The sequence below is a fragment of the Platalea leucorodia genome (genome assembly GCF_965183815.1).
Source record: "Platalea leucorodia genome assembly, chromosome: 7".
Lineage (NCBI taxonomy): Eukaryota > Metazoa > Chordata > Aves > Pelecaniformes > Threskiornithidae > Platalea > Platalea leucorodia.
In genome coordinates, this window is record NC_138829.1 from 26,682,642 (window position 1) to 26,706,163 (window position 23,522).

Sequence of the window (23,522 nt, forward strand, 5' to 3'; positions counted from 1 at the left end):
GAGCTCTGCCTTCTGACACGGAGGTGAACAAGCTAGCTGCCGGGACTTCTGAAGGTCTGCCTTTCATCAAGAATGGAATTTCTGTTCCAGCATTGTACAAAAAGCTGGTTTGTATTTCAGCAACTCGCCAAAAATTGTCAGAAAATTCTACCAAAAAAAAAAAAAAAAATCCATTTTGAAGCCAATTTCCAATGGATTCCTATCACATTCCTATGTGAAAGCACACCTGAAAGCCTGCTCCTGCATCATAGGTGCGGGCAACTCACCACACAGGTAAAACTCATGCTTGTTAAAGAAAAAAGTAACTGTATATGGAAAATGTGCTTAACAGTGAGATCACTGTGAATACCCTTTATTACAGCATACTTTGACATAACAGCTTAGCTGCCCCAGAGAGTTACATGTATGCTTTGCTGTTTCAAAATCAAAGTGGGTTAGCAACTCCACGTGGCTTCTAACACAGCACAGAGATCAATACCTGTACAAGAGCTCTGCCTTCTGTTCCTTTTGGGTAGGAAGGACATTGCTGAGGGAATTGCCCACAGCGACCCATCTTTGCACCATACACTTTAATTAGCTGTTTTATCTTTCTAAAGAGAAAGACGGGAAGAGTCTGGAGAGTGACGTGCTTCATGGCATTGGAGTTCATAGTCATCTGGATGGTAGAGCTCACTCATGAGGCGGTAGATGTAGGAAGGCGCGTTACCCCCGATGTTAGAAATGAAGAGAGTGATGAGCTCTGGAGGGACGTAGTCAAACACTGGGCAGTGAACGTTGATCTTTGCCAGGATCTCCCCTGTAAAGTGAATGGCAGCAATATTAGACAAAGCAACTCAAAGTGCATTTAGCTGCCTGCACGTCTTCCTGAGCCCCTGAAGAAACTGGCTATGCACATGCCACCCTGAAGTCAGTACCGGAACATCCTGATTTCTTTCCAACTTTCTCACTGATGTCATTGAATTACAGGTATACAGCAATCTTGGATGAATGGCAGCACTCTCTTTTGGTAGTTTTTACTGATAAAAACCCCAGATCCCCTCTGATGTAGATTTACGAATAGCCAAAATACCTGCCAGTATGTAATTAGAATACAAGAATCCTGATGCTGCCAAAGTTAGTATTTAAAGGAAAGCTCAGAACGCCAAAACCAAAAACCTGTGCCACACCTGCTATCTTCATTTCAAAAGTCTTTGTCACATAGAAACGGGGCTTTGAAAGAGACTTTGCTATCTGAAAACGGGCTTGGGAGCTGACACCATTCTAAAGATGGTGCTTGTGTGGGCAGCCCACTGCAGAGATACTGAGTTTCAACAAGTGGATCACATAACGAAGCTTCAAGAAGTTTAACATGAGTTGTAGGAAGGAAAGGAAGCTGCCCTCGGTGTTGGGCATCTGCTCTGTCCCACAGGAAACTGCCACCTGCCTGGCACCATTATCACAATCCTATAATAAAACACTCACTATTCAGAGCAGAAGCAAAAGGGCAAAGATAGTGTTCAAAGGAAATCCTTTTTCTGTACTTTCTGTAATAGAAAGTTATATATAAAATAGGATGGTTCCTAGCACTTTTTTCTGCTTAGAACAATAGGAAAGGCTTTTCCGTCTTGGGTTACAGGACACTCTTATGTTTAAATTAAATGTGAGCTATTAAACAAAATTTTAAAATTATAGCCTGAACCAGCTTGACCAGCCTGTATAAAGAAGAACCAGTACCTTCTGTGAATGGCAGCACTTCCTGTGGTGACACAAACTTGTGGAATGAATCTTCTTCATTAGGGAACTGAATGAGAAAGAAAGAGTACAAGAAGGTCAGGAAAAAAGACACTGTCTCATTCTCCTGGTGAAAACAGATCCTGGATGCTAGAAGGAACTAAAGCAGAGGAAGACAACTTGCCAGGTGATACTACATCTGTTTACAATAATTACATAGTGCCTGTGCCTAGAACCTCTGTAACAGCTACAGGTGAAAGGTTTTTCCTCAGAGCCTTTAGAGCCTTCTATGACCTGGCTGCCCTTCTGCAAAGCCTAGGGAACTGGAGCAGAGAAGTGACTTCCTCAGTCTGCGACTTCATCTGACAATACTGAAAAAGTACTGAGTGTAAGAAACAGTTTAGAGCATCTCCATCTACCTCCTGTGTCAGTACAGAGGGTGCTTCAACACTAAAGACATAAACTGAAATCCACTGTGATTGAAGAAAAATAAGTATGGTGACGTCAGTTTCTAGTAGGCAGTGATCTACATCCTTATACCCAACGCATTGCTTACTCAGCACATGTGGCAGAGGAGAGTGCTTCACAGAGATCCTGAGGCGTGTCAGATTTGGGTGAGGATCTCCAGTCTGAACTAACAGCGCTAGATGGGGGAGATGGCTCATTTACCAGCTTTGCCTTGGGACTGGTGGTGCTCTCCACCCTAAGCTTCCACAAGCATAAAATCACCCCCACCTCTATGCAGAGCAGGTGCAGCCCTGAAGAGCCGCTGTACTTACCTGCGGCGAAAGCTTGAACATGGGGGCACACACGATGAGCGGAGTGGAGTGGTGCTTAGCTGCCAGTGCCAGGGTGTGAGTCCCACTCACAGCAATCAGGGCACCGTTGGCCAGGATTGTCTTTGTACCAATGATGACCTTAAAAGGCAGATCAGCATTAGATAGCATGTTCCACGGCAAACTGGGGAAGGAACGCTTCCTGGCCTGGACCCTGCCGGATGAGCTGGAGGAGTTTGTCAGGCCAGCCAGCCAGCCAAAGGCGGGAGTTACAGGGCAGCGGGATGCCTGATCTGTTTCATCTGGCACTGGCTCTGCACTGAGGCGTTCCGCTCTAACAAGAGCATGACTCCAGCATGGTGAGGCCAGCACAGAGAACTTCAGAGGACAAATGTATGTTCTACTGCAGGGAACACTGAGCAGAAACTGGGCTGTGTTCCCTGTTGTTCTACGAGCCTGCAAAGTAAGCTTTGTACAAGTAACTGGACTGCTGGCTGCCACAATTCCCTTGCTGTAAAATGGGAATAATGTAAAGCAGCTTAAAATACATAAATAAGCAGCAGTATGGTTGGATTTTATTATGTTACAAGTACTTTTTTTTTTTTTTTTAGTTTGGGGTGCTAAGTCTTCACCTCAGGTCTGTTCAAAAAGACACACCTCGGCGATTCCCTTCACCACCCATCTTGTGTTCCAGGCAAGGGGAGTTTCTCCCCTTTAGAAATGCTGCTTTTTGTTCTGTCTTCTTTAAAAACTGAGGTTAATCCTTTGAGGCTCTCCTGGCTTGGTTTCTTGTAACTGTTCTGCCTGTTTGTTAGCCACTAAGGCTGAAAAACCTATCACTGCGCAGTTAGTCATCGTACTGACTTGGGGCTCCACGCTGCATCTCCAGCCCAGCTGTAAATAGGGACTGTTACAATTTTGAGTCTTCAGTGAAGAAATGCATCCATCCCTGCTGGGACCTGCAGCTGGGTTGGGAGGCCTAAGCACCCAACCTGCTGTGAACTCCCTCCTCCAGTACAGCCCTCCTTACCTTGTTGACTCGAGACATGACGGCAAAAATAGCTGCATCACTCATGACAGTAGTTTCAATGTTCTCTTTGGATAGTCGGACAGCCATTTCGTGACCCTAAGAAGAGGGAGAATCCAATTGGTCCCCTTGGACATAGATCCTGCAGTGCAGTTGTACAGATACTAGCACTCAATTCTTGTCTGAACTGCAAAAATACCAAGCGACGGAGTGCAAATACAGCGCTCCGACTGAAGGACACAGGGTAGGATAACACGCAGTCTTCAATATCTCAGCTGCAGAGGAACTTCTGTAACGTTCAGCTTGCCTCCAGAGACAAGAGTTCAGTAAGAACGCGCGGGACAACGCGGCGCCTGGAGAAGACAGCCAGCCCGCGCCTCACCTGGCAGAACGGCGCACACTCCGCCACGATCACCTGGAACTTCCGCTTGCGGGCAGCTTCCTTCAGGAAGGCCTCGACGGTGCGCGAGTAGCCAATGGTCATGATCACCTCATTGGAGTGGATGTGCTCCAGCGCCTGCATAGCGATGTTATCAGTGGTGCCCTCTGTAACAGAAGGACACCGTGGGTGGAAAAGCAGCCAGGAAAAGCAGCACTTGTGCTGCTAGGGCTGTCCCCCAACAAGATCATTTTTTACTAAAGCAATGCTATGAGCACTGGTACAGCAGGAGCAGCTTTTCTCCCTGTTTCTTTTACTAGCGGAGAGGGACTAAGAAGCCGGCCCTTGAATGCTCCGTACTCCCTAGCTACTTATAGAAATAGCTGTATTGAAAACTGCATCATGAAGGGAGCGGACTGTGTCAGCACTACTCCAGATAACCACCATGCCCACACAACAACTAGTGACAGAAATCCAATTGTTTTACAGTCCAATAGCACTAGAAAAGGGAAGGCAGGGCAGCCTGGGCCTCAGAAGGAGAGTCAGGTGCCTGATCTGTCACAAGATCGCAGAAAAAGAAAAAATGTATCACAGTGCTTTGTGCACAAGGGCCAGGTTATATGTGCACGGGGATTAAGTCCAACCTTGGCATATTTTTGATACTCTTCTTCAGAGGACTCAACTCAAGACTTCCCAGAAGACCAAGAGCACAGGCCAATAGGCCCCCACACTCTTCCCTCCACAACATTCCACCCATCTCCCTGTAAGCCAAAGAGGACTTAAACGAAGTTCTGGGAACAGCAGGACTTCAGTTCCTTAGTTCCTTCAGATTAAGCCTCCCAGATCCTTGCTGTTTTCTTTCCACCTAAGAGGAGGGGGAAGCATCAGTCCCATCCCATAAGAAGCTCCATTCATGGGGCAGTTCAGACCCTTCCATACCTAGCTCTATTAGCAGCTCGTTAATAGCTTCAATAACGTTAGCTCTGAGGAGAGGATAAGGGGTGCTGAAATCTTCATTCAGTCCTCCAGAAGTCAGGAGTTTGTGCAGGGATTCTTGCTGGTCGCTTTCCTCACTGCGCCCGTGAAGCCTGCGGAGAGACGCAGCCCTTCAGCCTCGGGAGAGTGCGCAGGGGCACGGCCAGGCCGAGTACTTGTCCCCACAGCGCAGCACGCCTGGACGTGAACAGAGAGGAAGGAAAACCACACGCAGGAGGCAGGCCATGCCATGCCAAGGGGTTTCCCTAGCTGTCTCTGGCAGAAAGACACCCGAAGCTCTGCCAGGAAGCGCCTTCCCAAGTCGCACGCAAACGCTGCGGCCCACAGATGAGGAGCAGGCTCAAGGCTACTGCTCCAGTGGGATGGACCCTCCTGGGAATGCAAGGAGAGAGCAGCCCGAGGTCAGGGCACAGACTGTTCTCACGCAGCCACAACACATGCGCCAAGCGGAGTTTCACTAGAGGAAATATTGTATAGAATCTATGATTCCATGAAATGTCATCAGCTATGCTGAAAAGGACAGGTTTCCTCTTCCTAGGTTGGACGTTAGGAAAAGGTTCTTCACCCAGAGGGTAGCGGAGCACTGGAACAGGCTCCCCCGGGAGGCAGTCACGGTGCTAAGCCTGACAACATGTAAGAAGCATTTGGACAACACCCTCAGACATATGGTGTGAATTTTGGGGTTGTCCTATGCAGGGACAGGAGTTGGACTCGATGATGCTTGTGGGTCCCTTCCAGTTCAGGACATTCTATGATTCTATGAAATGTCATCAGCTACGCTGAAAAGGACGGGTTTCCTTTGATGTTAAACTCGCTGAATCCCTCTGTAGGAGAGGTGGGAAAAGGGGGTGATGGAAACGAAAGGGGTCTCACAGACGCAGCAGAACACGCTGTGTGGGAGAGCTTTTCTGGGCTCCTAGGAGGGGCGCAGGCAGCAAGGGAGGGCGCTTCACCTGCCATACTCTTCCCGAATGACCTTCAGCACTCGCCGCACCATGTTGCCCACGGTCGTCTCAGACGGCTGGGCTGCCGTCATCCTCCGGCCCTCTGTCCGGATCAGATCCATGAGCTCCCCTGAAAGAGGGGGAGGCCTCGGTTATCGCTGCCCACATCGAACCCGCGCCAGCGTCGAACCAACGCGCCCGCCCCACGCCGCCCTACGGCCGGAGGCTGGCGCTGGCAGCGCGACGCTGAGAAAAAGCAAAGCGCAGAGAGGTGAGCGGAAAGCCACTCGCGGAGCAGCGGGGTCCACAGGGGTTTCCGTAGTACGAGCCGCTTCGGGGAGCCCGCAAGCGGCGGGTTCAGCGCAAGGGGAAGCGCTGCGCTGCTGGAGCGGCCAGCGCTCGGACTGGCGCCGCCGAGGCGAGAGCGCGGCTGAGGCGGGGGGGCTCCTGCAGCTCCTCACGCCACGACACCCGCAAGCGCAGCAGGCTGTAAAGGGCTGCGGTGCGGCACGACAGGTACGGGGAACCCAGGCCCACCGGCAGCCGCTACCGAGGCTCCCGGCTCCCCCGGGCCGCAGCGCCGGCGGCACCGCCCCGGGCCTGCCCCGGCCTTGCTGCTCCCTCGGCACCCCTGGGCCGCGACCGGCGCGCCGGGCCCAGCGGCAGCAGCGCGGCCCGACGGCCTCGAGGCACCCCCGACGCCGCCCTCCCGCAGCTCCCCCCGGCGCCGGACGGGGCCTTGCCCGCCGCCGCCCGGCCCTCACCGGCCCGGCTCCATCGCCCGTGCCCGATGATCTTCCGCAGCAGCGACAGCGTCTGCCGCGCCGTGTCCTCGGAGCGCGGCCGCTCTCCGCCGCCCCGCAGCCGCGCCACGAAGGCCTCGATCTGCTCCGACAGCTCCGAGCCGCGCTCGGCGGCGCCCGGCATGGCGGCGGCGGCGGCGCTCCGGTACGGCCGCACTCCGCCGTCGCACGCACCGCTTCCGCTGTCCTGCTTCCCCATTGGCGGAGGCTGCCAACGTGCTCCCACCCCCCGGCGGCGGCGCAGCCAATGAGAAGAGCGACCTGCGGCTCGCAGGGGCTGGCGGGGGCTCTCGTAACCCGGGAGACGGGCGGTGACCCCTGACCCCGCCCGCCGCGCGGGGGCTTGTGGGACGGCGGCGGGCCGGGCCCGGAGGGGCGGGTCACGGGGGGGCGGCGGCGGCCGGGCCTCGGTGCCGGGGGGCGAGGGCTGGCGGGGTGCGACGGCGTTGGGGCCGGCGAGCAGGAGGCGCCCCCCGAGGCGGGCCCCGGCGCGGCTCGGGAGCGGTGTGCCGGCTGGCCGCGGCCTGGGGCCGGCGTCAGGAGGGGCCCGGGCCAGGGAGCGCAGCGGCCGTGCCGCGGGGCGGGCGGGCGGGGCCCGGGCCTGGCCGAGCAGCGGGGAGAGCCCTGCGCTGGGATTTGCTTTGGACCGCGCGGCGCTGTGGGCGCAAAGAGCCAAAGCAAACGGGGCGGGAAAGGCGCAGTTCCTGGCAGCCCGATTGTTCTTGCTGGCGAGGCCAGAGCCGGCCCTGGATAAGGCAGGAATGCAGCTCCTTTGTGTCCAGTTCCTGGAGCTCTCTGTCCAGGGAGCAGGCAGGAGCCACGGCGTAGTTCTCATTGCGGCGCTGCTTTACTCTGTGGCTCTGCTCTGTGTCCTGTTGTTGATGATAAGGAAACCAAAGCTTTCAGCGAGTGTTTCCTCCAGGGGCCTGCAGGGCCTTGGTGCTCATCGTGCCTTTTTTGTGCTTGTCTGATTCTCTTAGGGCTGGCCCCACAGCCAGCTACCACCCAGGGCCTGTGGGGTCTCCAGCAAGATGCCAACAGTTTGTGCGCTGGGTCTCGAGGATGTATTGCAGGTGATTTCTCACCCAAAGCGTGGGCTGGGCTGAGAGTCCTTCCACCCCTCTCTCTTCCTGCCCCTTCCCCAAGTGTCCCTGTGCGCCTGGAAGCCAGAGCACCTGCCAGCCTGGGGAAGGAAGCTCACCTCATTCCTTGGACTCCTGGTGAAAGGACATGCGCCTGGGTTTGCCTGGATGTGCTTGGGGGGTGCCGCTGCCCTGGCTGGAAGTCAGAGTTCCCCTCCTCGATGAGCCTGTCTCATCCTTTGCCCCTGGAGAGAGTCAGTAGAGGGTAACAGGGTTTGCTGTGCTGTTGGCTCAGCTGTACCAGGCCCCGTTGTGCTTACCAGGCCCGTCCTTGTTCCCCGCTGCCTCCTCTCCCCCTTCTCCCCAGCTTTAGGTGTCTGTTTTCTTCCATCTTGCGTAAATTGGAGGCTCCCTGAGGCAGGGCCTCCCCGGCTCCGCATTTGCGCAGGGTAACGCAGTTCCCTTTTGCCCCTCCGCACAGCTGCGTTGCAGGCAGGGCAGGGGACGGCTGCCCGCGCCCATCAGCTGCCTGCCTCTGCTGCTGGCCGTCCCCATGCATTGTTGTGTGCCGGCCGCCATGGCGTGCGGAGACCGCTCCCACGCGTGCACCCTGGGACTGGGGCACTCGGTGAATTGGCCAAAAAAAAAAATAAAATCATTGCTTTGGAGCTTTCCTTTGTTTGTTTACTTATCTCACTAGTAAACAGAGCAGCTCTTGGAGATTAGGCAGGAGGGAGAAGAGGAAGGGAAATGGGACTCTAAGGTTATGACCTCCTTGTGGATGCTGGGCTGTTTACATTCCCTGCTCTGGTCCCAGTAACTATTGCAGGGCAGTTTCTTCTCAGTGCCTTGCCAGGCTGCAGAGGTTTTCCCTGCTCGTGCTGTTCCTGCCCTGTTCCCTACAGCGCTTTCCGTCGGGCACTGCTGCCACAGCCGGCCAACGACGGCTGGCAGTCCGGTGTCCCTTGAGGGGCAGAGTCCTGCGCTTGGTCTGCTGCCTTGTATTTCATGAATGAAAGCCTCTGAATGGTGATTTCGGGAGCTGTTAGCTTCGTGTAGCAGAGCTGAGCCAGAACCTGCAGCTCTCTGGAGAGCCGAAAGGCAAACCCTGGGCTCTGGCTGCTCAGAGGGACCTTGGCTACGAGACATCTGGTTGTCATTAGCCAGCAGCTGCTGCCAGGACCCAGTGAGTTAGGCAAGGAGTGCCCAGGAGGACTGAAAAGGAGGGAGTGGGGAAGAGGAGTGGCAGCGAGGGCGGCGCAGGGAGCGCGGGGCATGTGGGGAAGGCAGCTGGAAAGACGCCTCGTGCTGTTTTGGTGTGCTTGGCTAAAATCTCGCTGCCTTGCAGGCTGTGCTGGCCAAGGCAATGTGGCGGGGGCTGCGTGTGTGCATCCCTGGGCAGCTGGAAGGAGACTCACCTGGTGGTCCACAGCTGCTGGGCATTGCGGAGCGGGACCCCCTCTCCTGCCACAGACAACTGCCTCCTGCACAGCACGCCCTCCTTCCCTTCCCAGGTGTATCCAGGTCCCCTGGGGCAGAGTTGGCCGCTGCGGCTTCTCATCTGGTGCGTGAGCAAGCGCAGAGGCTGACACGACTGCAGACGGTGCTGGTGCTGTGGGCAAAAGAGCTGAGCAGGGGATGAGCTGGCCGGCCGAGCAAGGCAACGTGTTTTCTGGGCCTGCAGAGGAGCTGAAATCCGGCTCATCTTGGAGAGCCGCCAGCCTGCCCCGGATGGCGTCCCACTCTGTACCGTCAGGGATGGCTGCTGGAGACACTGCTTCCCCTCCACCCAGTGAATTCTGCATCCCCGGGGGCTCAATGTCATCCCCCAAGTGCTCGTGTGAGGGAGGAGAAGGCAGGACAGAGGCTGGGTAGAGCCTGGGAGCACTGGAACATCGTGTGCTGGGAGGCTGTTTGGATTAGAAACTCTCGGTGGATAAGTGGGCTGGATGAAATGCCAGGGAGGGGAATCAGAGTTTGCTGAACTCGAGTAATTGGACTCGTCTGCAACACCCGGGTAAGCAAAGTGAGCTGCTCACACTCAGCACAGGCGAAAGGAAGGAGGCAGCAGGCGAGAGCCAGCAGAGCCACAGCCCAGCAGGAACAACAGGGCAGGCTGTCAGCACAGCACGGACCGTGCAGACTGGATAGGTGACACGGGAAGAAGCAGCATAGGGTCATCGCCGTTGCCTAAGCCACCCGCTGAGCATGAGTGACTGAGGAGCAGTTAAAGATGGTGTGGCATGTGGGAGTGGGGGGAACATGAAGCATGGTCTAAGGAGAAGGATGCACCAAAGGTATCTTTGGTGTGACATGATTGCTCATTGGAAGGCCCGTGCCCAAAGGCCTGAGATAAAAACAGAGGGGACGACTCCAGCCCGAAGGTCTTTCAGCCACAGACGTGGAGGCAGGGCTGTAAGGAGGCAGGAGTGAATCTGTTGAAGGGCCCCAAACCGGTGTTTTCTTTGTGCTACAGGGGAGAAAGTATGTCACTTAGTAAGTGAAGGGGATGGAAATGACGGGCTGAACCAAGTGCTGAATGTGTGTTTAAAACTCAAGCTTCCAGGGAAAGAAGGCAAAAAAACCCAAACAAACAGCCGGTGATCAAAAGCAGGTACGTGAATAGCTGGAAATCTCAGCTCTGTGGGTCTGGAGGCGCACGCACGCATTGCCTGAGTCATCGGCAGTTTTAACATGCTTGAAATTCACAGCTGACTGCAGGTACCAGAGCACGCGTTCTGCTGGTCTTCACTGATGACCCTGGTAACAACTGTCCCCTAAGCTGGTCATCCACAGGAAAGAGTGGCTGCCGTAACCGCCTGCGCGGCCAAGGAGAAACAGGCAGGGCTTGCTACGGGGAGTAACAGGACGAATTCAGCGCCTCAGGTTAGCAAAGGATTTGATGCAGCTCCTTGCTTGGCAGCCTGTGTGTACGTGCTCCTGTCTCTGCCTAGAAAACGGCTGCTGGCTCATCCTCACGTCAACGCAGCGCCCACGGGCAGGCTGAGCCCATGGCCAGGCCCTTGCGGAACCGAGGCTGTCCGCGATCCTACGGGAAACGAGTAGGTGGTTCCGAATCTGGCCCAGCGGCCATCTCTCCTGCCAGCAAGTTCACCATTCGCACCCCCTTCCTTTTTGGAGCCTTAAAAATAGAGAGCGAGGCCAGGAAGCAGGAGGGTTTTTCTAGGGCTGGTTGTGGAAGCAGCCCAGGCTGGACTGCTGCTCGCCCTTCCCGGCCCCCGGGAGAGGCATGGGAAGCTGGCGTCCAAGCGCCTCCCCTGGATGTGGAGCCTCACTCGTCGTCTCGTTCACTTGCAGCGGTTCCCCAGGTCTCCTCTTGGGATGCAGGCAGCTGGAGGCAGCCAGTTCAAAGGCCAGGCTGGTCAGGAAGAGGCGAGGGAAGTGTGGGAAGTTGCTGCATGTCATGTAGGAAAACAAGCCTCAGTGAGGGACGAGGGAGCACGGTGTGGGGCTGGGCGGGAGGTGCCGGCCCCGGCATCGCGAATGGTGTGCTGGGCCTTCGTATCCGGAAAAGGCATCGGCTTTGCTCGGTGCCGCCAAAGGCGCGAGCGGCTCGGAAAGCTCGGTGGCACCACGCAGGTGTTGGCCGTGGCTCTGTCCCCGCTCAGAGGGCGTGCGGCAGGCTGGCTGGGCCGGGGAGGAGGTGATGCCGGGGGCCCGTCCCTCCAGCCTGGCTTCGGAGAAGCCCCCAAGCAAACCTGGCGCGGCTGCAGGAAGCCAGGCCCTTGGGGCGAGACAAAGCGTGGCCCGGCCGCTTTGTGGTCACCGAGGGGTCCGTGACACCAGCAGTCTGGGCTGCTTCCTGGTCACCGGCCAGCTCCCCGCAGTTCCTCCGCTCACGCGCTCCCGGCGCTGCAGCTGGCCCGGGGCTCGCTTTGCTCATTGTCTGCTGCGGGTGATGGCAGCTATTCAGCAGCTGCCAGGTTTCAGGGAAGGGGAGAGATGAGCCACTCCTCCGCCCACGTTCTGGGAAAGCCTCCGGGACGAAGCCCTGCCGATACACACGTTCGCTCCTCGACGGGGAGAGCGTGCTGCGGGGCCTGCATCCCCCTCCGCCTGCATCCCGTGTCCCCCCCCTTTATCAGCAGGCGTGATGCCGGGGAGCAGAGCTTGGAAGCAGCCCAGACTGCTCCCCCGTCCCGCACAATAGCGGAGCCTGCTGTTCCCTGTCTCCTCGCCTGTTTGCCTTCCAGAGCCAGGCAGAGTCTTGCCATCACTATTATTTTGCTTTGTGTCAATATTATGACAGCTAAAAGCAGGAGAACTGCATCCACATGATAAGCGGCCAGAAGCTCTGGGCTGGGCGTGGATCGGGTTCGAGTTTGGCAGGGGAGAAAAGTGCCTGGCAGCCCCTGCCTGCCGGCTGGCTGGGCCAGGAGAGCTGGGAGGCGAGGGACGGTGGCAGAGCAGCGGGTGATTCATGCCCGTGTGCCTCTCTTCTCCGTTCAATGCTCGCTGCCCTTTTCCCAGGGGAGATGAAACATGATAGATGTGCAGGATATGCCTGGTTCTCCGGTGGAAAAGTAACCTCTGTCTCTTTCTTGGGGAGAGGGGCTGCTCTGCTCCTGCTGGGAGAGTCCCGTCCCTCCTGGGGCTGCCACACCCCATCCCTCCTGCCCCGTGCGGGCCTGGGGTGTTTCATCTCTGCCGGTGGTGGAGGGTCACGCACATGCTGCTGCACCAGTCTGTCCTGGTCGCAGCCTGCTTGGGCCTTCCCAAGCGCAATGCTCTGCAGCTGCCGAAGGGAAATCCCTGCAGGGTTTCTGGGGTTTGGGGGCTCTGCCCCCACCCAGGGCTTCAGGAGAGGAGCTCAGGTAGAGCAGGGTGAGCTGTGCTGTGGGTGCTGCGTCTCCGCTTCCCGCTCCGGACTCTCGGCACCTTGTGTGCGAGGGGCTGTTTTGGTGCAGTAACTGCGGAGGCTGGTGACGCACTGCTTACCTGTAGGCACCCACGTATGCTTGGGGCTGCGGTTTGGCTCTCCTGTGCCTCGCCCTGCTCCAGGACCGTGCTCTCCTGCAAACACCCATGGCCCGGCCAGTCCCTGCCACACGGGGCTGCCTCGCCGGCTGGCCACCGAGCACTGCGCCCGGCGCTGTGTGCTGTCCGTCACCTCCCCACCGGGCACAGCTGACTGACGGCTGGGCTGGGAGACGGCTGGTCGTCATTAACCCTCCTGTCTGCTGCCGGCATCGTTTTGCCACCTGCCCACAGCTTTGCCCTGGTGCGAAGACGACTCTGTCCCCTGACCCAGGCTCAGCCTCGGCGCTAAACTAGGCCTGCGCTGAAAGACAAAGCGCCAAGCTGAGCGGCGCTGGGTCTGCCAGCTACCGACCTGTTGCTGGAGCAATGGCTGGCTGAGGGCCAGGGCGTCCCAGGGCTTGGGTCCGACGGTCTCAGGGACCTCCTCCTCAGTGGCATCGTCCCTGCGCCCGTGCGGGATTTAAGCCATGCCCGGGAGCAGCAACCAGGCTTGCCGCGGGTTCCCCTCACCCAAGTCTTCCGCCTTGAGTATTCTCAGGCAGCCCTGGTGCCCGTCCCATGCCCCTCTGAAACTCTTGTCTGACCTGGGCTGGCCCTGGTGCCTGTGACCCAGCGAGGCCAGACCCTGCTCTCCCCAGGCACGAGGCTGGGCCATCAGGTGCCTGCAGTTTTGGTCGCGGTTCCCGGGGGAGGCTGAACTCCCCTCCCGAGGAACCAAAACAAACAGCAGAGTTCCTGCCACGTGCGGCCGGGGCTGACTAAGGCTGGACGCTTCCGCCTGCCGCGGGCAGCAGCGGCCGGGGCCGCGAGCCACCACCATCGGGGTGCGCGGCACGGCCCATTTCCCCCTATTGTCAGCCTCCCCCTCGGCAAACACATCCCCCTGCGCACCTGGGCTGGGAGGAGGCACTGACGCCACAGCCGCCAGGAGCGAGGGATGTGCTGCCGCCAGCGTCTCTCGCAGTTGGAGCCGCCGCGGCATGGCTCTGGGGAGCCCTTCAGGGCCCAGGTGCCCAGGCAGGTTGTTTGCAGGTTGTTTCCTTGAGGAGCAATGCTGACCAGGGGTCACTGGTGCAGCCCTGCTTGCCTGCAAGGACACTGGAGAGCCCCGTGTTTCCCGGAAGAAATCAGCAGCAATCTCCTGGCGGAGAGGCCTGGGTTTTCCTGTGCGGAGAGGCTGGTGCCGGGGAAGCGCCTGCCAGACCATGCCCATCCCCGTTCCCACTCTCACACACAGGTACATGCAGCTCCAACCAGCCAGTCTCCAGCCCTCCGCCTCTTGCCTTCCATCCCCACTGTGAGACACAACCTGCAGAAGGTTGAGCTGGTTTATCTCCGCGTTAGCCATGAACCAAGTCCTCCACGCTCAGTGATAGGGGAGCTTAGGAGAGTCTAAGAGCTGGATCACAGGGCCAGGGAAAGCAATCGGACGAAACACCAAGGTGAAACATGGGCACTCTGGGATGAAGGGCAGGCACAAGGAGCCCAGTGCCTTGCATCTTCGTGCTGCTTTGACCTTGGGAGTCCCATCACAGCGCAGGACGTAGGTAGCTGCTGGGGGGACTCTTGCCTGCTGGGCAGGAGCAGCAGCAGCAGCCCAAGGGGGTGGCTGTGCCAGGCGCTGGAGCACGGCGGGTTTGGCACTTCCCCCAGCAGAAGCCTCCAGCCCTGATCAAACTGACCCCGGTGTCCTAAATAGCAGCAGCACTAAAATAATGCCCTGAGGATTTCAGGGGTGTTCTCCAAGGGCTTCAGGGGTGACGCAGGAGGTCCTGGTTGGTTACAGTCAGCTTAAGAGCGATGCAGGGACGAGTTTTTGTTGGGTTCTTTTCATCTGAGATGCTGAAGGTGGGATTTTGCAGGGGACAAGATGCCAGTGAGGGGATTTTGATGCTCAAATGGGGCTGGTTTATGGAAAAGGGGACTTAGAGGGACCTCACCTGCAGTGAGCAGGGTGAGGTTTCATGGGGGAGGGTGGCTGCCTGCAGTGGGCTCCTTCAGTGCTCACGGGCAGCCCGGGCCTTTGCTCTTGACCCTCACCCAGAAGGTGTAAGAGGCACGGAGGTGAGCCCTTTCCCCAGCAGGGCTGTGCCGCGGCGTGCTTGCAGCCGGCTGCCGGGGCTGCCCGTCCCCACCGGACTGGCAGGGCTCACCTGCAACAGGGATGCACCATCATTCCCCACCCGCCTCCCTCCCTAGGGCTGCAAGCGGGGCAGGGGGCTGGCACAGGCGGGAGGTGGCATATTCGAGGCGATGCTCCCAGCCTGCGGCCGCCGCATGGGCTCACCGTGGGGGAGGCATCTCCCCTTTAAGGAAATGTCTCTATTTGCCTTATGTCCCTGGCCGGTCCCTTGAGCTTCCTCTGTCCCTTGTTCCCAAAGTGCGTAGCTCTGCTCCCCAGGGTCCGGTGAGAGGCGGTGCGAGGGACACGCCTGTGCATTTATAGCATCGACCTCCAGCCCTGTCCTGCAGCTGGGGAAGGGTAGGCTCAGCCCCCAGGGAAGGAGCGCAGCAGAGGGGAAAGCGAGCGGCCGCGGCCCCAGCCAGCTGGATGTTTCTCCCATTTGCAGGAGGATGTTGCTGGTCACAGGTTACCAGTGTCCAAATATTGTTTCTCTGCTCCTGTCTCTGCTCCGTGCTGCCTAGAAAGGGGATGCTCATCCCAGGAATGTAAACTCTGCCCAAGGCCTCTGAGGAAATGGCTTCAGACCAGGAACAGGATTGCACTCGGCAATTAAGGGCTGGTCTCCCCAGCCACACGGCTCCGGGGGGAGAGCCCTTTGCTCCAGCGCCAGAGGCTGGCCTTGTGTCTGAGAGGTGGCCCCGAGGGACCTTCCTGCAAGGACAGGCGTGAGGCCCCATGTGGTCACGGTCTCTGCAATAACAGGATTCTGTCTGTCCAGCAAGTTGGCAGCAGCTGCTGCTCAACGCGGCCTCTGGCCTGGGCTCTCGGGTGGGAGGAAACGCTCCATTTGCCCCCCATCTCAAAACCATCCCTGGGGTGGTGGTGGGGGGTCCCCTTGGCCCAGAAGGGTCTGTGGGGCGGCAGAGGGAGAGCACAGGCGTGCTCCAGCCATCGCAGTGGGGACATTACCTGCTCCTTGCTGCCCAGCCAGGGGCGAGAGCGTGAACAGGCACCGATCGCTGCCGCGGCAGCCCCTGGCAGCCGCTGCGCTGTGCCGCTGAGTGATGAACTGCAGCGCACCCAGCCCCCCGGCAGGGCCAGGGTTTCTGTGTGCTTATCTCTGCAGCATCTCCTTGCTAATTTGCCAGGCCCCGCTCTAGCAGCTTTCTCACGCGCTCAGCGGTACCGATGCCTGGAAGCTCCAGCCAGAGCCCAGCTCCCGCTGATGCCTGAGCCGCTGCCACCTGCATGGCCCGGCAGGGCTGGGGACAGGCGGCTGTCATGTCCCACATCCCCTGGGGACAGACCCCACGGGGCTGGGGACAAGCCACTGGCGTCCTCACGCCGCAGGGACGGACCTCACACAGAGGTGGGCAGGCAAGCCCTGGAGCAGCCTCCCCGCTCTCCCAGGAGGACAGAAACGTGAATCCTGGCAGGGACACAGAGCCCGTTATTTCCCTGGGACCTGCGGCCCACAGGGGATCGTGTTGCCTGCTGGCATCTCTTCCCTTCCCACCTCCCATAGCTCCAGCTTCCCTGGCCGCTGGGGCTTAAAAATAGAACAGAAAAGGCCACGGAACTCCTTTGGGTTTACCCTTGGCAGCAGGATTTGGCCCCAGACCTGCTCCAGGGAACCGCTGTGCCCCCTTCCCTCCCAAGCTGGAGGGACCCCCCATGGCGGACAGGACCGGGATGCTGTCCCTGGGGCTGAGGGGGCTGGAAACCCCCTGCCAGGGCTCCGACGGCAGGGGCTGGCTGGGCAGGCAGGGGCAGCTTGGGGGGAGCGGGGTGGGTGGACAGGCGTGGGGTGCCTGGGTGGGGATGGGGTGGGTGGAAGAGCATGGGGTGCCTGGGTGGGGACGGGGTGGGTGGAAGAGCATGGGGTGCCTGGGTGGGGACGGGGCAACAGCAGGGGAGCGGGGTGGGCGGATGGGAAAGGGGCTGCTGGGTGGGCACAGGGCAGCTGGGTGGGCACGGGGTGGCCGGACAGGCGCGGAGCACCGCACGCCGACCCTGGGAGAGGTGGACGGGACCCGGGGGAGCCCAGCAAGCCGAGGAGCCCCGGCACAGCCCCGGTGCTTCCCGCCCCCCGGGGATGCACCGGGCACGGGCCGGTCCCTAGAAGCCCCGGGGCAGCCCGATGGGGAAGCGGCCGGTGCCGGTGCGGGGGGCTGGAGGCAGGGGAGACTCCGCCGCGCCCGGGGACACCGGCCGTCGCCGGGGCCGGGCACCTGCTCCCGCCCCGCGGCGGGGCCGGGGCGGGCGGAGGCGGGGCGGGGCGGCGGCGGTGAAATACGGCGGCGGAGCGGGGCGCGCTCCCATGGCCCGGCGGCGGCGGCGGAGGCGGCACGGCGGGGCCGGTGGCCCGGCGGCGGCGGGGCGGCTATGCCGGGGGCGGCGGGGCGGGAGCGGCGGCGCTGAGTCGGTGCCGGGGCGGCGGGAGCGGCGATGCGGCTGCTCGGCGCCTTCCTGCGGCTGCTGGTGGCCGGGGCGCTGGGGGCGCCGCCCGCCCCGGTGAGAGCCGGGGGACGGGAGCGGGGCGGGAGCGGGGGCAGCCCGGCCCCGCCGGTGCCGCTGCCCGGGGTAGCGGCGGCCGCCGGGGCAGCTCCTCCCGGCGCTGGGTGGGGGGACGGCGGCGGAGCCCCCCGTGCCGCCCCCGCCAGCGCCCGCCTTTCCCTCCCTGCAGGCCCCGGAGGCGCGGGGGACCGCCAGCGCGGAGCCGCCCGGTGAGTTGGCAGCGGGCGGCCGCCGGTGCCCCGGCTGGGAGGGGGCGGCAGCCCCGGGGAGGGCTGCGCGCAGGGCCGGGGGGGGGACCTCGGTACCCCCGGGGCCGTTATCCCCCCGGAGCTCCGCGGCGATGCGCGGGGGGCAGCGCGGGGCTGTGCCGGGGCTCGGAGCAGCCCGTTCCCCCCAGCCCGCCCCGGGCGCTTGCGGCACCGGGCACCGCCGCGGGCCGGAGCGGAGCGCAGCCCTGCCCGGGGCTTGCCGCTCCGCCGGCGCCGGGTGCGGGGTCCCGGGCAGGAACGCTCCGCGTCGGCTCCCCTCTGCTCTCCGCGCTGGGAAACCCGAGGGGACGGTTGTCTGCTGCGCTGCGGGGCTGGGCTCCGTGCCCGCCGGGGGAGGGCAGGGGAGACGGGGGGAAGCGGGGTGCTTGAGACGGAGGAGACGGAGCTGGCGGGCAGGTGGTGAAGGAGCCCATCGGGGTGCATGTGGTGGCTGTGTGAGCCCCCGCACCAGTGCAGTGATGGACTTACTGGGGGCACAAGGGGGTCCTCTGCATCCCTGTGCCCCTGTGATGGATGCAGGACCCCATTGCGGCTGCTGCACCTGCCCCAGCAGTGGCTTGGCTGGGCTCAGCCTCTGGGGTGCCTCCTTATAGCCCCCTGCCGCGGTCTCTTGCAGTCCTGACCTTTCGGGAGATCTGGAATCGCAGTTTCTGCCGGCCTCTGGAGCAGCTGGTGGATGTCATTACTGAGTTCCCCAACGAGGTGGAGTACATTTTCAGACCCTCCTGCGTCTCCCTGCAGCGCTGCGGAGGCTGCTGTGGGGACGAGGGTCTCCGTTGCGTCCCCGTGGAGACAAGCACGGTCACCATGCAGGTAAGCACTGCCGCTGCGGGGCTGTGGCTGTGCCAGGGAGGTGGTGGGCTCCTTGCCAAGCACCAGGAGGGTGAACTTACAGCTTCGCATCCTCCAGGTGTTGTAGCAGCATGGATAACGGAGGAGGGGGCTTACTCACAACTGCTCAAGTGCATGCCAAACCAGGAGGGTCCCTCTGCCTGCTCTTTGGGCTTGTCCCTGAGGCCAGGTTACACCCCGGGTGGTACTGGCCTCGCTCCCTGCTTCCCTGCCCTCTCCTCTCTGTGTGGTCCGTCTTGCTGACTGCCATCCCCCTTCCAGACCTTCCCTCTCCTGTGGTGGGGCTGGGGGCATCCCAGTTGCCTGTGACCCTGCTTGCTGTGACAAAGCATGCGCTGCCCCTGAATCGCAGGGAGAAGCGAGGCTCTCGTGTGTCAGGAGATGCCTGCGGTGGTGCTGACAGTGACCCTGTACCGGGGGAACGGTGAACGTGAAGGGCTGCACCAGCCATGTTTCCAGTCCCCACTGTGGGAGCTGCGCGAAGTGGGGTGGGAGATCCCGGGCTGCGAACAAGCTGCTGGTCGGCTCTTGCCCGTTGCACCAGGCAGCCGTCGTCCTCACACTGCAGCCTTTGTGCTGCGCTGCCGGAGATCAACCCGCTGCTGCTGCAGGGAGCAGGGAAAAGCTCTGCTTTGCCACGGGTGACAGACTAGAGAGTGCCTGCAATAAATCACCAGTGATTTTGGTCCCTCCGGGGTTGAAAGCGTGTTGGAAGACAGGGTGGGAGTCTCCAAAAAATCTAGACTGAGGTGGAGCAAGTGCCTGACATGAACGGGAGGCAACTTCCCAAGCACAGGTCTCCTTCCACGAGAGGGATCCCGCTGCCATGTGTGGGGTGGCAACGCCAGGCACTTCTGCAGGGGTTAGCGTGGGTCACACCAATGATGAACATACCTCGTGGAGCCCCTGGATGTCCAACCCGAACTCCGGACTGGGCTGTGGACTGGCACGTGACAGGGCAAATCCTGCACCCCGGGCTCGGGAAGCACCGTGGTACTGACTCCAGGCTTGGTGCTGCAGGAAAGGGGGCCAGGAGGAGGCAGCAACAACAGGAATGGTCTGGGAAACATGACTAAGGGGATATTTCCATAAGAGAAGGGACATGTGCAAAGCGGTCCAATATGTGAAAGCTCTCCACAAAGGCAGAGACAGAAAAATCTCCTCTAAGGCTGGGAAATCCCAAGACCACGGGAGTTAAATTAGAGCCCTGAAGTCACAGGGCAGTATACTAGCAGAGCCTCCCAAGCTGCCGGGGCGGCTGGGCCTGGCCGGTGCTGCGGAGGTGGAGTCTCCGCTGCCGGAGGTCCCGAGGAACAGGTTAGACACGCGTCTGCCCGAGAGGCTGGGGTGTCGAGGCAGCGCTGCGGGAGCCCTTCCAGCCCCCTCCTGCCGCCGGCCGGGAAGTAACCTTTGCTCTTCTTTCAGCTCCTGAAGATAAAACCAAATGGGGAGGCACCCTATGTGGAGATGGCATTCACCGAGCACAAGAAGTGCGAGTGCAGGTAGGGACCCCTGGGCTCATTTTGCACCCCTGTGCCTCTCCAGCAAGAGTGACCCTGCCAGCTCACCCTGTGTGTGGGACAAGGATGCCCTGGGGGCACCCCAGCCGTGCCGGGACACCCCCACTGTGTCCACTCTGGGATCTGCCGGTGCTTATGGCCCTTGCTGAGCTGCAGGCTGCACTGTGCCTCTGCAGCCTGCTCCCCACAGCCAAGGGGGTGCATAGCATTGTGCGGCCAGGTCAGGCACCATGCGCTGTGTGCAGGGCTGGAGCTGCTGCGGCACCCTGGCTCTGAGCAGGGATCTCTGTGCCCCCATCCCTGCGGCTGCTGTGGCATGCCTGGCGTGTGCTCCTCTGGCCAGAGGAGCTGCCTGTGGGTAACGGAGCAAGGCTGGTGGCTCTGAGGCAGGCGTTTGGTGTGGGGCAGCGTGCCCAAGGTGGCTCAGCAGGGAGCTCCATTGCTTGGCATACGTGAGCGTGACTGCGGCCCAAAGAGAAAGCTGAAGGGCTGGGCCTTGGGCCTCCATTTAAGGGAGGCTGCCCCATCCAGAGCTGGGAAGCAGGGGTTTACATCCAAGCCGACAAATGAAAGCTTAAAACGTGCAGCACCAACCTGGCGTGGATATGCAGCGCTGGCCCGGGATGGATGCGCAGCACCAACCTGCCACAGGCTCCTGGCACGTAGTTAACCCCTTGGGGTGCTCATTGCGTCCCAGAAGCAGTGAGAGCTTGGGCAGGACGGGGCCTCTGCCCGGGGGCTGCAGTGCTGTGGGAGCAGGGAGCGGCTCCGGTGCTGCCCGCAGCTGGTCCCCACCGCAGAGCCTCTCCAGCACCGCCTGCATGGGGGTCCTGGCATTCGCTCTCTGTCATGACCCCAGGGTGATTTAGTATTGCGAAAACTGGGGACTGAGTGTCCTGCTGGGCAGCTATTAGATGTGATCCTTGCCTGGAAGAAGAGCCTGAGGATCCCTGGGTTGGTATTCCCCTGCAGTCGTAAGAGCGGCTGTGCTGGAGCAGACCCAAGGCCCATCCAGCTCCACGCCGTCTCTGGAGCATCTGTCAGTGGATTCAGAAGAGGGAGTGGGAAAAGGCACATGTGTTACTTCCCCTCCCTCTGCTTCCAGCTATTTTCCGTGCAGGGAATTTCCTGAGCCTGTTGTGGTTTTCCTACCTTGGGTAACTCCCAGGGGATCTCCTACGAGTAGTTGTGCAGGCTGCCTTTGAATCTGTGTAAAATTCTTGCTTCTGCAGCACCTTTTGGCTTCTCCCTAAGCCACCTTCCACACCTTTACATCGCTCCCCTTTGAAGTTTAGTGTAGGCGTGGTGGATGTCCTGGCCCTTGGCCCTTGTAGAGGATGCTTAAGCCAATTATGTCATGGCTGTTGTCTGAGAACCACTACTGAGACTTTGCAGCAGATCCCACGTGTTACTCAGGATGTTGCATCTTGTTTAACCAGCTGAGCCATGAAAGCTGTCACTGAGAGCAGCTGAAACTGAACCTGTGCTTCCTGGCCTCATGAGCAAAATGTTGCATCCCCAGGGAAGTCAACAACGCTGACCATCCCCTGCCCCTTTGCTGTCTCTGCCTTCTCTCTGCCTACTGCAATCAGGTCCGGGCTGAGCAGCTGATAACATGGAGAGAAGTCATATTGGGTCTGTTTTAAGCATGAATGGTAACAGGTAGATTGTGCTGCGCACTGGGGCGTCTCAATAAACCACCTCCAGCAGCTCAGCAGACAGCATTGCCCAGGTAACCACTTCACTCTGTCCTTTTCCCGCCCCGCAGGCCCCGGCAGGACCTGATGAGGTTGGGAAGGTAAGTGACATCGGGGCGGCGCTACCAGCTGGGGTTGTGGGTCTCATCTCCCACACATCAGCCTCTCTTGTGGTACTTTCCTTTCAAAGGAGGAGGCCCAAGGGGCGAGGTAAGAGAAGACAAGACAAGAAGAGACGTAAAGACTGTGAACTGTAAGTGAGAAGGGGCAGGTATGGGTGGTGTCTTCTGGGTTCATTTCTTTGGGATGAGCAGCTTCATTAAGCCTTTAGGTCTTTACTGATGCTGCGAGCAGTGAGGGGTTTGTGCAGAGCAGACACAGGAGAAAGCAGGACGGAGGGGACGGTGGGCGGCTGTGGAGAAATGGGCCTTTTACTGAAGGCTCAGTAGGTGCTCGGTAGTCTCCAGGCTCAGCTGCTCAAAGCTGGCCAGTCCCACCCAGGGTGGGGATGGATGGGCTGGGTGACTTGATGGTGTGTAGCTCTATCGCCATCACAGACCACACTGGGTTTCCTGGATCCATGAATTTCCAGTTTCAGCCTCATCTTGCTGCCAGCTGTGTCCTTCCTGCAGTCCTTGGCTACTCATTGTTTGGGTTACTCTACCCTTTCCCTCCTTACATTTAGCTGACTGTCTCGAACCTCTTGCTGTAACAGCACAGGCTGGACTCTTACTGCAGACACTTTTGGGGTATGGTGCCTGCGGCTGGCACCTTCCCATTGTATTTCCCTGTTTTGTCTGAAGCTTGCTGCTTGGGGCTCAGCCAGCACCTACAGCCCCGTTTTCCTCGCTCCTCCCTGTGAAGAGGCTGCCTGCGGTCCCTACCTCATGGTTCAGTGCCAGAGAGGCCAGGCACAGGGAGGGGGGACCCGGGGCAGAGCGGGTGAGCCTGGAGGTCCTGGTGTCCCTCGCCATGCCGTAAGCACTCACCCCATGCTGTGCTCTCTTTGCAGATGTGGCACACCACGCAGGTAGCCTCCGCTCTGCCCCCAGCCTTGCTCCTGCTGCCTGGGTTTGAGCCAGCTGCGTTCCCCCCCGGTGCTGGGGACTTGCGGAGCTGTGCCCCTCCAAGCAGTGGTGGGGAGCAGGACTCTGGCAGGGAAGAGCCAACTGGACTCTTGCTTGGCCTTGGCGGGAACGCAGCCTCGAACCGAGGACTCCCTTGCCCTGTCTGCACTGTTGGCAGCAGGACAAAAGGACCCATGACCAGGCCTGAGGCTGAAGATGAGGAGCTCAAGCAGCACATTGGTGTTCGAGGGCATCATGGAGGCAACAAGGAGCAGAGCTGGTGGACGTGCTGCTGGCGCTGGCTGGGGGCAAGCGGAGAAGGCTCAGAGGGCTGCAGCTGCAAAACTGCTCTGTCCTGCCAGCACCCTGCAGCTGGGGAGGAAGGAAGCCTGGGGCAGGCAAGGCTGCAGGGCTGTGTCCGTCCCAGCCTTGGCACGGGGTAGCCCAGGAGGGTGCCAGGGAGTTTGCCTGGGAAGCCCTCCTGGAGGGGAAGGGGAGGGAATTGGGGTTGCCAGGGCTCCTCACGTAGTCACGGCCACATCCCAGCCTTGCCCTGCTCAATAAAACCTGATGGTCAGACGCAGGAGCTGGCAGTGCGAGCACTCCTATCTGCTTTCCAGCAGCTGCAGGCAGGGCTCTGCCCCATGGGCACCCACCCACCTGGAGGAAGACGGTCCTGCGGTGGCCCAGGGCTTGTTCCCAGCACCGACCCCTGCAGTCCCCAAGGGGCTGCCTTTGGTGTGATGCTGGAAATGGG

At 59.9% G+C, this 23,522-nt stretch overlaps 2 protein-coding genes across 2 annotated transcripts; one reads left to right on the plus strand and one right to left on the minus strand.

Annotated features, from left to right (window-relative positions):
• Nucleotides 1–167: 167 nt before the first annotated feature.
• EIF2B2 (eukaryotic translation initiation factor 2B subunit beta) lies at nt 168–6,799 on the minus strand. Its single transcript, XM_082317185.1, has 8 exons — nt 6,597–6,799; nt 5,842–5,962; nt 4,832–4,980; nt 3,896–4,059; nt 3,517–3,612; nt 2,490–2,627; nt 1,714–1,780; nt 168–796 (listed from the first exon to the last, which is right to left on the minus strand). Exons 1-8 carry the CDS (start codon nt 6,757–6,759, stop codon nt 591–593), a joined length of 1,104 nt encoding a protein of 367 aa, XP_082173311.1. The 5' UTR covers nt 6,760–6,799; the 3' UTR covers nt 168–590.
• A 10,456-nt stretch (nt 6,800–17,255) lies between these two features.
• PGF (placental growth factor) lies at nt 17,256–23,154 on the plus strand. The gene is made up of 7 exons (XM_082317759.1): nt 17,256–17,357; nt 17,530–17,569; nt 18,246–18,442; nt 19,907–19,983; nt 21,770–21,799; nt 21,889–21,951; nt 22,711–23,154. The coding sequence occupies exons 1-7, from the start codon at nt 17,292–17,294 to the stop codon at nt 22,730–22,732; spliced, it is 495 nt and encodes a 164-aa protein (XP_082173885.1). The 5' UTR covers nt 17,256–17,291; the 3' UTR covers nt 22,733–23,154.
• Nucleotides 23,155–23,522: the final 368 nt, after the last annotated feature.

Coding starts and splice junctions, on each gene's coding strand:
- EIF2B2 (XM_082317185.1), bottom strand. CDS start 6,759: ATGCCGGGCGCCGCCGAGCGCGGCTCGGAGCTGTCGGAGCAGATCGAG. Junction 3,613..3,895: donor AGTGTGCGCCGTTCTGCCAG/GTGAGGCGCGGG, acceptor CCCTCTTCTTAG/GGTCACGAAATGGCTGTCCG. Junction 797..1,713: donor AGTGCTGCCATTCACAGAAG/GTACTGGTTCTT, acceptor TTCACTTTACAG/GGGAGATCCTGGCAAAGATC.
- PGF (XM_082317759.1), top strand. CDS start 17,292: ATGCGGCTGCTCGGCGCCTTCCTGCGGCTGCTGGTGGCCGGGGCGCTG. Junction 17,570..18,245: donor CGCCAGCGCGGAGCCGCCCG/GTGAGTTGGCAG, acceptor GGTCTCTTGCAG/TCCTGACCTTTCGGGAGATC. Junction 18,443..19,906: donor CAAGCACGGTCACCATGCAG/GTAAGCACTGCC, acceptor CTCTTCTTTCAG/CTCCTGAAGATAAAACCAAA.